This window comes from Camponotus floridanus, unplaced genomic scaffold, assembly GCF_003227725.1.
Source record: "Camponotus floridanus strain SB8 unplaced genomic scaffold, Cflo_v7.5 scaffold16, whole genome shotgun sequence".
NCBI classification, from domain to species: Eukaryota; Metazoa; Arthropoda; class Insecta; order Hymenoptera; family Formicidae; genus Camponotus; species Camponotus floridanus.
Window position 1 is genome coordinate 3,207,457 of NW_020229281.1, and position 16,290 is coordinate 3,223,746.

The 16,290-nt window shown below is 36.9% G+C and overlaps 1 protein-coding gene across 2 annotated transcripts in view; it reads right to left on the minus strand.

Moving 5' to 3' along the window:
• LOC105255939 overlaps positions 1-16,290 on the minus strand; it is a 41,191-nt gene continuing 24,901 nt past the window's right edge. The window contains exons 1-7 of one of the 2 annotated variants that reach the window (XM_011265490.3): positions 14,642-15,431; positions 5,194-6,677; positions 4,867-4,962; positions 4,638-4,767; positions 4,387-4,541; positions 4,195-4,302; positions 1-3,883 (exon numbers count right to left, since the gene is read on the minus strand). In XM_011265490.3, the coding sequence (XP_011263792.1) occupies positions 1,517-3,883; positions 4,195-4,302; positions 4,387-4,541; positions 4,638-4,767; positions 4,867-4,962; positions 5,194-6,642 (4,305 nt within the window). In that variant the 5' untranslated portion in view covers positions 6,643-6,677; positions 14,642-15,431 and the 3' untranslated portion in view covers positions 1-1,516. Of the gene's footprint in view, positions 3,884-4,194; positions 4,303-4,386; positions 4,542-4,637; positions 4,768-4,866; positions 4,963-5,193; positions 6,678-14,641; positions 15,432-16,290 lie in introns of those variants that run through there. The other variant, XM_011265489.3, reaches the window with a different exon arrangement.

Genomic DNA, 16,290 nt, shown 5'->3' on the forward strand with positions numbered 1-16,290 from the left:
CTAGCGACTAAGTCTGTAATTATACGCGAAAGTTGTATATAATGTGTATAACGTATTATACATACATATGTTATATCTTGCGTTCGCCGAGTCTTCGTTTTAGTCATTTTTTATATAAATACAGTATTGCGAGAAAATAATTTATAATTACGTGTAGTAAACGTATTTAATTTTCCGATGTATCTATAGGAACAATCACAAACTTTTCTGTAAATAGACCTTCCCGCAATAAAATCCATCTAAAGGAAAAAAGAATATATATATAGTCGAAGACATTTGTAGCATTGCAATCCATTATATCCTGATGCATCCTGGCATTTATAGACTTTATACTTACCCGAAAATTATGTCTAGTGCCTGGTCGAGAATGAAGAATACATAGTTGTGGCAGGTTTTATATAAAACATATTATTATATACACACGTTATATGGTAGCATATACACTGGCATATATACTATTTTCTTATTTTCTAGTCAACATTTTAATTATTTAAATTTATTTGATCATTGGTACGAAGTAGTCACAGTTAATTATTTGTGTAAAAAGTAGAAGATGTGTATTTGGGAATAAAATTTGTTTGAAACTTGCATTTTCAAATTCTTTAGCTATAATTTAACTGACGACTTCTTCAATTGGAAGTTAAATGACTTTCTTAAATGTTTTGTTCAATTGAAACTGTTCCTGTCTCTTACACGCTCTATATAGTACAAGTAAAATATCAAATAATATTTATTTTAACATACATTTCAACAGTCTATAGGATATTGAAAACAATTGACATAATTTTGTTATGCTTTTATGAAATAATCATGAACGTCTATACGCTTATTACGCACATAAACATTAAAGAGATATCAATTTATTATAGAGTAATAGTATCACGTTGCGTTAATTACCTTGTAGGCACATATTGAAGGCACATTAACTAAAGTTAATCCTCAAATTTTTCAGTACAAAAGATTATATGAATAATGCAAAGCAAACGCTATTATTTTCCTCTATAAAAAGGTCAAAATATTGGAAATAAAAGTAATATTAGAGAAATATTGGAATAAAGATAACATTAGAGAATTATTTTTGTTGAAAATTACCTCCATACAAGATAGAGTTCGTTGAAAATATTACGTAAGCGTATTTACTTTGTGATATTAAGAACATCTTATTATGGATCGAAAAATCCATAGGTATTTTCACTGTATGTCTCTATTTATCAAATTATCTATTTTTATTTCCAATTTTTACAAAGTGTGTCCATGTCTTATCTAAGTTGTTTGTCCATGTCTTATCTAAGAATAAATGATACTTTCTTAGACAAGATCGTTTGCTTCAACTTCATACAAAATTAATAATTCAATAAATTTCTTAAATTTAAAACATGAACTGCTTCTTATAAAAACATTTGCTTCATTTTATCCACATAACTAACCGACTATGACTCGAAACTTTTATTGGCTCATCTCGCAATTAGCTCTATTCATTCGTGTGTATATATATATATATATATATAAGTACGGATCACGTCTCGATGTGCCCCTGCAATTGACCTACTATCTTCCGTACCCAACCCGCTTGACTCTGTCCTGCTGAGACATCGTCCCTATCCATCTCAGAGTTTCGATTACAACTAATCGGCGAATCATCTCGCGACTGATAAATCGTGTTCACTTTCGTGGTGACCCTGATTTCCGAATCATCGACAGCGTGCCCCTTCCCTAAGACAGATTTTATCTTCAGATAATCTGGCTTTTGTGCGACGCTCGGTTTGCATCTTGATGACAATGACATCGAGAACGCTTCTTGTTTTCTCTTAGCAGGTATTGGCGGCGCGATTTTCACCTTCGCCAACGTCGTCGATTTTGTCGTCGTTGTCGTTGGCGTCGATTGTCGCATTACGAACACTTCATCGACATCGCTGAATATTGCACTATCCCGGTATACCTCGTCTGTATCGGCATCCGCGTAATTCTCGATGGTCTCGAAACTCCTCTCGTAGAAGCTGTCTGTTTCGCTTTCGCGACGTTCTGCATCCTTGTTGCTATTTGTTTCCTCTTCCTCTTCGCGATCTCTCTCCCGCGATTCGTTGGTCTTGCCGAATGATTGATTGACATCAATGGAAGAGGACTGAATGCGTTTATTCTCGGCAAAAAGAATCGTCGGATCGGCGTAATCCGACTGGGCGATTCTGGCGCCGAGACTGGAACTGCCTTGCTTGTAGTAAAGTTGGGGTATCCGCTGATCGCTGATCGAGCCGACGCTCGAGCAGCCCACCAATTCTTCAGCATCCGAAGATGGTTCCTTCGCGTGTTGCTTCGTCTGTTTAGATCGCTTCTTCGAACACTTGCCATTTACGACACTCAATGAGCGAAAGTAGCGTGTCCGCTCGAGTTCGTCGTTGCATTCGAGTGTTTCTGTGCTCATAGTATTCCGCAAACGGCCCTGCAGACGACTACTCGCCTTGAAGAAGACGTTCCGAAAGATCGCGCTGCCACTGCTACCGTTCGCCCGATAGATCTTATGATCTGGATGAATATTCGCGCTGTCAGTGGTAGACATACGCACGTCGGAGTAAGCATCGTCAGTCAATCGCGTATCCTCCAGCGAGCAGAAAAAGGTTGATGAACTAGAACTCGTCGAAGTAGTAGGAAACTTGGCGATTCTGCCCTCTGGTTGACACGTAGATGCGTATCTCTCCATGTCCTCGAGATTAATCTCCGCCGGCTTATCGGACGCGATAGTAAACGGTCGCTCGCTCATTGGTTTGCCGTCTCGTTGTAAAAAGCGCGACTTAGTCACGCTTGTTGGTTGCGAGTTAGGGCTTATCTGGAAACTGCGCGGTAACGAGCCACACTTGGGTGGCGAGGTGGGCAGGTCTTCGCATAGTTTGGTAAGCCAGACAGCAGGCTGAGTTGGGCTATCGTTGCCGTCGTCGACGTTCTTCGCTGTCTGCAGGCCCTCCCAAACGTGCTGCAGATTATCGTAGTTGCCGAAACCCTTGGACTCGGCTTCTTCCGCATCGTTCGCATCGCTCCTTTCACCTTTGCATCGTTCAGACCCGTCTTTTTCGATACGTTCCGTCATTACGATAGAATTGACATCCTTGCGCTCGGACGTTCGGTGATTTAACATGCATGGGGACGATACGAGGATCTTCTCACTAGCCATCGATGTCGAATTATCACGGATACGCAACGCCGTCTTGATCACTTTACTATCAGTGACAATACTCTGTCGCTTGAACGTCTCAAAGGTCGTTCGCTTCTCGTGCACGTGATTTGTATTCTCATTCTGCGTTATCGTTTCCATTGAGTTTTGAGCGGTCTTCAGGTTGTCGTAAAAAAGCTGCAACGGTTGCTGATTCTCCCGCGCTGCAGTTGCCGAGGACAATGAATTCCATGCGTTGTTCGTCCTGTTCAGTCGCTGTTCCCGATGCGTCACCCGATTGCGTCCCAATCTATTGTTGTTGTGATTACTCGAGCTGATATAATTAGCATTCTCCGAATCGCTTTCGTCTGACGTGTCCGCCGAAATACGTTTATTGAATCTTTGCTGTCGCACATTGATGATACTGTTAATTCGTTGTTTCTCCAACAATCTCTGGAATTCTTGATTCTGCATGAGAATATGACCGACGATTTCCTCCACTGTTTGTGGAGGAGTGGTATGCTGCTGTTCATTATTATTATCTTTGGCTTCGCTCGGCGACGATGAGTTTGTCATTTGAGTCTCTTTCTCGGCAGAAGTTTTGACTGTTTCTTCGATCTTGGTTGTTGTAGATTGAGCATCGCCAGTAATGTCTGTCTTTTGTTCCTCGTCTGAGTGATTGAGAGACACGTACGATTGGAAGCCTGGCTCAGATTTTCGTCTCCAGCCGGTGAAGCGATCCTGAATATATATATATATATATATTTATTATATAATCTAAATATATATATATATATATATATATATATATATATATGTATATACATAGCTTTTTAAAAATATTAAGAAATGACGTAAAAATTTAATGACACTAGATAAATAAGTATAAAATAATAAAGATTTAAATAAGATTTTATAAAATAATAACAAAATAATTTATAAATGATACATTGATAAAATAATCTAATAATCGAGAAGGAAAATAATTTTTTAAAATATATATATATGAATTATATGTATATAGTTTCGTAATAATTATATTACAATAATACCTTGACTTTTGAAACGCGTATATCCGATGACCTATTAAGAGTTTGCTCCTTGGAGTCATTAACGGCAACATCTTCGTTGTCATCTTTGCGCGATGACACAGATGAACCCTAATGATATATGTATTGATAAAAAAAGATTTATAAAATTTCTGACTTATATCAAGAAATTTTCGCATATTTTCTAGACCTCACCTCCATTGTAATATCAGATTTTCTGACACCCTTTTTCAGCTTTTGTCTCAAACCAGTCTCGGACCTACGTCTTTCCCTCTCCTGCTTACGTTTCTCCAGATATTCCGGAGGCGCGGAGTGTTTCTTCGCTGATCCTTTATCCGTCAACGCGTCGTCTGTTTAAAGTATTTTATGTTATTTTTTTCCTTTCGATTTGTATAATAATTAAAAGTAGAGATTTTTAATTATACAATATTGCTATTTATGCATACCTTCTTGTTGCGTTTGACCCAATTGCAGAACTAATTGTCGCGCGTGCGACGGTATAACCGCGTTATAATTCTCTAATATCACTCTCTTTATTTGTAAGGTCCATTCTCTCTTTTGTTCTAGATTGCGTGCCTGGAAAACAAATTAGTAGAACATTAAATAAGGATATTTTTTACATGCGTATTTAAAGCTATTACTTTACAATTAAAAAAATATCTCGAAAGTTCTTACTTGTAACGTATATTGCAACCGAGGATTATCAAAAGGTATCACATGAAAGCTGGATGGTTCCCCCGGAATACTTTCAATCAGCATTAAATTTGAACACTAGAAGCACAAAGAGAAGAAAAATTATTTTATATATTTTACAAAGAAATTATAATTTTATTAAAAATTATTAAAAATTAAAATGGTTAAGAAATGTGCTTTATTCAAACTATAATTAAAATTCAAAAAGAATTTATACGGTAAAAAATCGAATCGATCAATATGTAGAGAAAAATATGAGAAAAAGAAAATTAACAAAGGTAAAGAAGAACGGTATAAAAGTAATCGTACCATGATATGAGCTTTGTAAACAAGAAGACCATCCTCCTTTTTTTTTGTCAAAAGAAGCATACGATCAAAGAGGAAGGCATGTCGCGGTGCTTTAGCCCCGCGCATCCTGAATCGACCCTCCGCGACCAATTCGCCGCTCGTAGTCAGGTCTGGTCCCGGCCAACCGTACAGAAGCGATTGAATTTCTTGAACACGTACGGCGTGCTCGTGTCGCCTCTTCATGGCATTGATATGCTTCGCTATACCAGTCATCGCGGCGAGAGCAGCCTCGATGGCGCTCATGCCTTCGTCAGCCTCATTCTCTCTCGAATTACAATCAGCGCCGTATTCCTTCGACAAATTCTCTAAAAGCAGGTGATACTTGAGGATCCTCTGAACCGGCTTCAAGAGAAACGACCCGAGTGGCAACGCATGCCCCAGAGCCGCTTGCCGTTCGCGAAAGGCGGACGCGGTTTCCTCCCGGCCCATCAAATCAGTCAGCACGGAAACCGTTCTGGGATAATTGGTACAATACTCGGTGTAAACTTTGAATCCCGTATTATGCTTGATGAACGTATTCGCCACGCAAACAGGATCCAAACCGCATCTCTCGATGTCTCTCAATAATTCTCTATTAAATACGAAAATGTCCTCGATATTGCTGAACAGATCGCCGAGATGCAATTGGCGCGCGAACGACGGCGGATCGTCCCGCCAGAATATCAGGTAACCCTGAATGACCTGACGCAGATGCTCGACGTATATCGCTTCCGTGTCCACGATCTCTAGCAGTACCCTCTCGACGGGGTTGCGATGAGGGTCGCAATAGCGAGGTCTGTGGCACACGGGGCTCTCTTCGGCGCTGTCCCTCCTCTGTCCATTGTCGCCGTTCAAGATTCTACAACTGGCTTCCGAAACAGTCGCGACTCCGCTGTCCGCGGAACCCTGCGAACTGGCGCAGGTGTCGGCGAGAGACTCGACCGACGCCAAATATGGATTCGCGGCGCAGGTGTTGCCCTGATTGCTGCAGCTACTGGAGGACGTGCTGGACGCGATGGAGCTTCCGGAGTGCGGTCTCCCCGTGCCGTTCCTACGTCGTCTGTTGTACCTGAGCGGGATAAGACCGTTGCTCTCTCGTCTCTCGTACATCGGCTTCTCGGTGACTTCCCCGTTACGTTCCCCGTCTTCCGGTAAGGACGCTACCGTTTCCACCAGCATGGTGTTATCGGTACCGGTGACGTCCGCGATTTCGACGTACTGGCTTTCTTCTTCCTTGCTCTTCGAGTTGTCCCGCTGGTGCGTAGGCTTTGTTAAGTCGCCAGTGCGGAACTGACCGAGTATGGAGTCTCGATGGGCGGTTGGCACCAGGCTCAGACGCTTCTGCAGAGCCGGCGGGATTCCGCAGGACGATGACAGGACCACGTGCTCTCCATCATAGTCATCGCCGCGTCGCGCTAACTCGTCGAACATCTTCAGTAGCTGTGGCACCAGGTCTGTGCTAGTGCCTGGAAATAAAAAATTCAAACGTCCATTTTGGTAATTGTTTAAATTGAATGCGAGACCGTTAATTCATTTACAAGTTTATTCACATTGTAATTTATTAATCCACGAATTTGGCGATCAAATATGAGAATAAATTAAATTCAACGTTTCACTCAGTCGTTGTAGAAGCAGAATGTTTCAAGTATATTTTAAAACTCTTAATTAAATAATTGAGAAAATTGACTCTTAATTAAATCTTAGTTAATTGAAAGAAATATTAGTTGCGTTATTAAATCACATTTAACGACAGCAAAGATTTCCGGTGAATTAATTTCTAGGATAAGCTAATTATTCCAAAAAGCTAATTGCTTTAAGTCATCTTGATTTATATCAATTTTAATGAAATATATTCTTCAAACATTTCTTGGAATAAATTTGACACGCTTCGAAACATCATTACACGATTTGTCGTGTGAATCTTTTCACGGTCCATTTGTTCGAGTTCATCATAAATCAGCGATGCTACGATTGGCAAACGGAGCACGGAGATGCGAGAGAGAATGCCAGATGGAAGAGAAATACAGATGAAATTTGCTCCTATGAACATTAATAATAACCTTCAATTCATCACGAAGAATGGCTTCGTTCACGCGAAAATGCCGTTAACACTTTCTTTCGTGCAATCAATCATTTCCGATTATATTAGAGATTCTTAGAATACCGTCTTGAGAAATTACAGGCCTTTCTTGGCATTCAACTTAATTCGTCGAAGCAACAAGCACGACAGTAATTAATATATGATCACGAATCATCGCATTGTCATTTGTCATAGCAACGTAATGAAAATTTATTTTTCTTACTGTATACATCATATGACTTATTAAAGAAATTATTTTGTGCACCTTGTATGCATATACAATTATATATTTACATAGAATGTCTTTAGCGTATAATCTTTTGCAAGATTTGCGTTAAGTCTTAAAAGATTTCATATAAATAAATGGGCATATATGCAGATAATTTTTTTTCTCGATTAAAATATTATTGCACATCTTTTTATCGTAACATTTAAATATTTTATTGTAACATACAACCTAGAATTAATTAGAAAACAACTTTGGTATCTGCAAAATTCTTTTTTTTTCAAAACAGACTATTTTGTTCTTTCAATGTTAAACAATTTTTTCTACTGCTATAAATTTTTCAAATAAATAAAGCGACTGTGAATCTTTTAAACAATATATTGTTGAACGCAAACCTTACCCTAATTCTCGCTTCGATGAATTTATACAAGAGATATGTGCAATATGTGAAGGGGGAGAGGCGTCTATTGACATATATCTGCGATATTTCATAAATCATTAAAAAATCCCCAATAAGCCAAGAAAGAAAGATCGCTGCTGCCGTTGACTGCTTTTATCGTTAATGCGATCGCCTTCAATTAACTCGCTTCCCGTTTATCGGCGTTAAAAGATCAGCTTGCGCCGATCCGATTACTCGCACACGAACAAAATGCAATTACACGAGTATGCACAGCATACATGGGCTCGACATTCACATATACAGGGTGTCCCAAGCGCGTGGATTTTTCTTTTTAATGGCCAACACTTTGGCGAAATAATCTAGATCTCGTGATTATCAGAATTAAGATTCATAAATTCAGTTTATTCGAATAGAAATTTAATGTAAAAAAGTACTTTTATGCTCGTAATTTATACACATTTTGCAACTAAAAAAATGTTTTTGTTGATGCAGATAGATTTCTAAATCTGACAGCCAAAATTTATCGCTATCTTTTGTATCTGCTGCTAGAATATTGTTTAAAAAAGACTTTCTAAATTGCATTAACAGTTTAAATATAAATTCTGACTGTCATTTAGATTGATTAAGTGTAAAATATACGCGATCACAATATTTGCTAATTTGCTCATTTATCCATTTCAATCAACTTGTATCTGGTAAAATTATTACAAGACTATTTTTTGAGTGATTTTTGATTATATAACTATCGCACTTGATTCTAGTTATTCCGATTATGTGTGCTAGAAATACGCTCGATTTTCATCGCAACAAATTTCCCAGATGACGAATATTGAACGTTGATTAGAGGCAATTGATTAAAATTAGCCATTTTTCTCTTTCTCTTCAAATCGCAGAGAGAAATTCCGGCTGCTGTCAGAAGATTAAGAGAAAGAGAGATAAATCTCACCCTGTATACAATCGGTTGCATCTCGCGGCTCATACGTGGTCGATTGTGTAACAAACAAACGAGCAGGACGGGTAGGACTTCCAATTTCCTCAACGTGAAATCAACTTTGTCCGTACGTACCGCTACCTGTGCGACACGTAATCGTGCATTTACATAGATGTGGACGCATTATCATGCATTTACGTAGATGTGGACGCATTATCGTGCATTTACGTAGATGTGGACTAATTGATTTTTCTACGATAACAAACACACACATAAATGTACACGCACACATATAAAAATTCTTCTATTCGTAGAATTCTTTTTTCGATAACGTTACGATATAATATGTAAATGGTCTGATTCTGAGCACGTCCTCGATTTTCCTCGATGTCTCTCCCTCGGATTCACTCATCGCAATATTATCTCGGTCTCCCGATTTGCCTACGACTTGTGCACTCTTGGCTGAAACTTCCTCTAATAATAGGAACATGGGACACGGACTTTCGGATTTAAGTAATCTCGTCTAGACGTCGGCGTTTTGGTAATTTTACAAACATGAAAGAAGTATGTCAATTGGATAATTCTATCATTGGATAATTCTATATTGGATATTCTTCTATTGGATTTCTATCTTACTTAAGTTCGAAATCTTCAACATGAAAAAATGTTTCGTATCTGACAAAAGAAGAGATGAATTTATCTCAGAATACGACTAATCTTGCGAAATGTCTTGCCCCTTGTTCCGAAAAAAGAAGGTTCAATAAACACACTCGCGATACATATTTGACACATTGACGCGGAACAAATTTTCCACGGGAAAAATAACGGAATTTTATTTAGGTCTTTCCGGCGCGAAGAGATTTAAGGGTTTACGAATGGGACCCTTTGATCTTTTACTGTATCTACTAGAATTCTCAATTCTGAGGTTTCAACATGTTAGTTTTTCGTTCTTAAAATGTATCGCAGTCATGTTCGAATTCTCCTGGAAGGGACGACCAAAAATAGAGAACATTTCGGAGATAATCGTGTCAAAAAAAGAATTTTAAAAAATCTTATAAAAATATATAAAAAAAGAAAATCTTTATATGATATATAAATTTTAAAAAATATATTTTTAGATAGATTCTTTTAAATTTTTCAGCTTTTGAGTGAAAGAAATAAAAAATAATTACTTTTTTTGTAAATAATAAAAAAAAATATTTATCAAGAAAATATAATATGAAATTATAACTCTCTTTCTTATTTGAGAGAATACGATTAAATCTCGCGTAAAAAAATTCAAGATTTGCAAACATTAGTAAAAGAAGAATCATTTCAATAATGAATGATATCGCACGCATGCTTTTACAAATTCTCCATCTCTCTTAAAGAATTTAACTGATGAAAAAGCGCACGTTCTCGATGCTATAAACTTTTGTGGCTGGCACCTCACACGAGGGCTACGAAAATAGCGTTCGCAAAGAGGAGGGAGTAAAAGGAGAAGGAGAAGATACCTCGAATCGTTCATTGACAGAACTCCGATATTATGCACACGTATTTACACGTATTGCGTTCATTGACACGTAGACTCATTGAAGAAAAAAAATCATTTTTCTTCGATATCAAATTAAATAATTTAAACTCGATCTTTATTATAACGAAAGTTTTCAAAAAGTTATCTTTAAATTCTTAATTTCTCTCATTCAATATTCTATATTTTTTTAAATGATCATTAAATTAGGAATTTTAAAAACAAATTTAGTTAATTCTTTTTAGCTCTTTATTCTCTATCTTGATCTGTCTTTCAAAGTTTGGCTCTTTAAAAATATACATGTTTCTCGCGATCTTCACTATACGTTTCGAGTACGTCATGTATATGTGTAACGGCACGTGTAACACCGGTTAAACAGAAGTGGAAAAGAAATGGGCCTTCAATGATGAAAAGCAACGGTCGCTGAGAAAATTTTCAAGCGCCCTCGAGCATGCGACCGCATGCCAACACGTTCCTATGAATCATGATTCTGCTGCATAGGCGTGGACGTGCTCTTTGCATTCGCCGTCTCCTCGGCGCTACGACAAAACCCGTCGCATAAAATCTGCATCGTGGATGAGAGAATAAAGCGAGGAGGGGACACATTTCTTGCGAGAGGGGGAAGGGAGACGTAACTCACGGCGGAGTCGATAATATCCTTGTGTTACGGCGATACCCGAGTGATACTTTGCAGCGAATTAGGGTCAATTGCACCGGCGACATCTCCGGTCAATTAACTCTAACGATTTCCTGTCCGTTTGAGAATCGGCTTAGCCAAGAATGATTTAGCTAATATATCATTTCTATTTTTCTTGATTCGCGATAAAATAAATAAATGCAGAAAAGTTGCACGCGCAATCTTTCTTGAAAATCGCCGGGATATCGAACTCCGAAATTTCTTTTTATGCTTGTTTTCTTGTCACGACTTCTCCTCCCAATCTCTCATTCTTCTCATATGGCGAAGATACGTTATAATATCTATATAAATTCTAGAATTTTACACAGCGTGACGGCAGTAATATTGCGTGCCGAATTCTTTTTCCAGGGGTATTAAAGAAGGATTATAAGAAACGTTTCCGTGCAGCCTTCGCGTCTCGCCGGAGGCTAAAGACGGCGGAGGCTACCGTTAACTGGCTGATATCCAAAGTTCGGGAAAGCACGGGAAAGAAGGCGGACAGTTGCATCGCCTGGTGCGACTCCTCGTTCTGGAAACCGATCACGCGCGGTTCCGCTGGAGAATCGCGCGGCGCGCACGACTAGAAAAGGAAAAGAGCCTGGACGCGCGAGCACACACATATGCGCGTATATGTGTGTATGCAGTTCACATAGTCGACAAGTGCAAGGACCGCGCGTGTCGTGGCCGCTGCACCCCGGAATTCCAGGGTGTCCCCCTTTATGGGCTCTTATCTGTTCCCGGAGGTGCACCCGGAAATGCGCTAAGCACTCCAGGAGACGCATTCCGAAGCGCACGTCCAGGATGAAAAGGCAACATTATATGTTATAACATTATATGTTATAAAGTTACGAAGCAACCGTCGGAAATAAATTGCCGTCGTGAAAATGTATATCACGTATGGGAAATGACAAACTAAAATTTATTTTTTTACAAATAAATTTAAGAGAGGTTAATTTCTAAAATTGAAATAAAATAAAGCAATGAAAAAAATAGTCTCGTTTTTAATTAGATAGATGAATTTATTTATGCTGAGATAAATCGAAAAATGCAAAAATAGGAAACAGTACAAAATTTATTTATTTGTCGTATTTTAATATATTTTAGTTATTAATATATCTTACATATTTTTAAGAAAAATGAATTTTGAGATAATTAAAAAAGATAGATATTTTTAATATACATATAAAATATTATATGGAGAAAATGTGAATTAAAAAACGTGAGTAAAAAACATGATAGAATTTATATAATTTACAACTTCGAATTTCGATGTTAAATTACCAGACAAAGATTGAGAGAATAAATATTATTTTCGGAAGATAATATTTCTATATTTTGTGATATATATTCACTGTTCTTGTTTCCATTCCATAACGATCGTAATGATGCGATCTTTAGTTGATTGTATAAATCTTGCAATTCTGTCTTACAATGAGATAATTGAGGTAAAATAGCAAATGAGACAAAACCAACAGCGTTACCCTCTTTACTAATATTTGATCTGTGATAACGAATATCACACAAAACATGCGCAAACACTGTTAGATAAGAATCGCGAGATTTAATTAAATCGGCGATTCCAAGGGAAATTGGAATATTTGCTCGATTGAAAAATTAATTCACTTTTGACCCTAGTGCATTAACAAACAACAGCATTTACCGCGTTTTTCAGTTATTCGGATTAAAAATGTATTAAATTAATTTATATATTTTTTAACAAGTTTTTTAATAAGCAAAATATATTGAAATATCGTTTGTGACAGTATTTTTTAACAAAATTGTTTATCTTTATCATAATTACTTTCCTCATTTTACAATAAATACATTTTAATATATATTTTTATGTTCTTTACATACAAGGTATTCGTTTTGAAAATTGATATCAATATTTATATTGATATTAATATTAATATTTCTTAATGGAAAATGAAATTACGACATATATCCAATCATTCGATTATCGGAAATCAAAGAGCGCAATTTATTATTTTATTTATTTTTTATTATTGTTCCCCTGCTTTCATGAAAAGAAAATAAAATCACCTCCCGCTATTATTATTTGATTATTCCCACCATGACAATCAAATTCCGTCTCGTTGCTCCGAATGATAACAAAAGAGTCGCGATTTCGTACAACAATAACATGCTATGTCGCCGAATATTACAGTGTTATTGTTTACATACGATGGCCTTGTTATCATTCGCAGAACGAGACTTGAGCGAGAAAGTAGAGTGCCGTGATGTGCTTTGTGTGTCGAATTATTTTTAAAGTACGATTGCCAATATTTAAAAAATACCAAATCTATTATTTCTTATGAACAATTAAAGATTATTCTTGCAGCGCAAGTAATTAATTTTTGCTATTATCGCGTCGGGAGTGTTATAAATAAAGTGCCGCGTCGGTTTCTGATGATTAGTACGCGCACGATTGCAATTAATAATGTTTTCGCGAGTGAGTGCGGGTGTGCATGCCACAATGAAGCAGCAATGGACACACAACGGAAAGAGAAAAGGTCCAATGAGACATCCAATGATGATGTGTGGTGAGCAATTTATAATTTTCTCAATTTATTATTTGTTCTTTGTGCTAATTTATTGTCCTAATTTCAAGAAACCTTAAGCAAATAATTATAAATAATAATAAAATAATAAAAAATAATAAAAGATAATGATAAAAGATATAAATAAATACTAATAAGACATAAATAGATAAGACAATGATAAGATATAAATAAATAGTAATAAAAATAATCAGAAATATATAAATTTTATTTATTGGCAAATCAAAATGAATAGTAAAAGGCAGTAAAGAGCCAACGCAGTTGTAGAGCGTGGATTTATTTATTGGCAACAAATATTATTATTAGCACTTAATTATACATTGAAATTTGATTTCTCGTGATGGATATGATAAGAGGAAAATGATAAAATTGTCCGTTTACAAAAATAAAAACCGTAAGATTAAACGAATTAGGAAGAATTTAGAAAATATAAAGCGTTATAAAATCGACAAATATTTGTGTGATAATTTTTATCAATTATATTTTATATATGGAAAGTTATCTTTGATGAGTCTTCGGGCAATGTACAAGGTCAAGCGGTTATTAAAAACCCACAAAAATTATCTAAACTATTTCACATTCCACATCTATCTAAACTATCTTTTCTAATAAAGTGAAAGTTCATGAATAATATTTTAAAAGCAAGAGGATTATTTATAAAACGCCATAAAATGAAGAAGAAAGATCGACGAGTGAAACATTCTAACTAACAATGGCATTGAAATATATATGTCATGTATTCTTTTTTTAAAAAGAAAACGAGAGGTCTCGAGAAGGCACGTTTCTCCTAGAATACACAAAAGATTTCGAACGCCGACACTCGATAATAATTACACGAGCGATACATATCGGTTTTACGAAATTGAACGTTTCGTTCTCGAAGTCGTTCGAATAATTGTTCGTTTCTCGGAATTAAAAGCCGCGTATCTTAATCGTGCGTGTCCCGGTTGCAGTTATAGTCATTCGACACAGTCAACCTAACACTTTACACAAACGAGGCAGACGTTACAATAATGCCGACAATGACTTAGGCGACAATAACTTACGGTGTCTTTCACCCTCCGGAGTCGCTGATGTTCTTATTCCTCCGCCACTCGGTATGTCACGTATGATCTGCCTCGAATAATTCGTTCGTTTTTCCGTGTCGACCACCGGCAACGATTATTCAAAACGATCGCCATTTATCTCGTCCACTTCCGCTAATTATCAGGCAACGCGCTTGAACCGGATAAAATAGTCACTCTTCGAGAAAATCCGTTTCCTCGTAATAATTATAGTATCACGACCACGTGACATGGTAAGATTGCACAATGACGCTGACTCCACTATACTTTCGCAAAATGCGGGGCATTTAAAGCAGGTTTATATCGTCCTCGTAATACAAGTATAAAGGTAAAAAAAAAGAAATCAATCGTCAAACGGTAAACTACTGAATATTTCGCAACCACTTGAATCACGTAAAGATATCACTGTGTCGAGGACAGAACTGAGACGAGCGTCTGCGATCCACGCTTTATAATTGAGATCACTATCGCGTAATAAAGGAACTTTAATCACCCGCGCGCGACAGAAAGAACAGAAAAAAAATTCGAAATATCTTTATACACGTGTCACGCGATAAGGGAGATAACAGCAGCTGTTCGTTCGTTGCGCCTCGCGGAACGAATCGGAGCTCGGATCTATCGTCCACCTTCGTGCCGACGAAAAATATCCCGCTGCGCGGGAGGAGAGAGGAATGCGTGCGCGACGTCGCGTCGCCACCCGAGTAGTAGGTCTTGGTACCCGGCCAGGTAGATACGGGCGTGCAGCCTTCGTCGCTCGAGCAACAGGTAGATACTGACGGCTGTGGATGGGAACGGAGCTAAACGGAGCGAGCGTGCCACTCGGATGGCTCGGATTGAGAGTGTCGAGAGCAGAACGGTCATTAAGTCGACGTTCACACCGACTGCAACAAGTGGATGCGTTGGATTGCGATAGGCGACTGCATTCTTATCTGTCATTCCAACGTTACAGGATGAATATTGACAAGTGAATAATGCGACATTTCGGTTCGGGAATTGGAAGCATGATATGCTGATATGAAATGTAACGATGAAAAATTATTTTAAATGTATTTTTCTTGAAAGCGTAGCGATATGTAGAAGATATCTATTTTATTATATTTATTAATTTTATTATATTACTGTGGGAAACTGAAACAATTTGTTCCATTAAAAAATTCCTTGAAGATTATGAAAATGAATTATTATGCACATGAAATTATGTAAAATATTAATATAATGTAAATAATATTTATAAATATTACTTATAAATAATAAATTATTTGTAAGTAATAATATAAGTAATATTAATATTAATATAATATAAATTACATAAGAATATTATATGAATAAAATATAAAAATAGAATACACGCGTTATATATATATATATATATATATATATATATATATATATATATATATTGATTGTGCGATGAAGTTTCTCTGTAAATCTATGCAGCTTTCATCTCTGCTGTTCACTTATAGTAGCCTGCTTATAGTAATGAATCTCGGTTATCTATGCGACTAAATGCATAAGGCGGAAAAGATTCATTGAGGAATTCCGCGTAATACGGAGATTAGAGTTAAATCGAATGACAATTGCGTAATACATGTGCAGTTATGTCAATCATGACTAATCATTCGGATATTAAA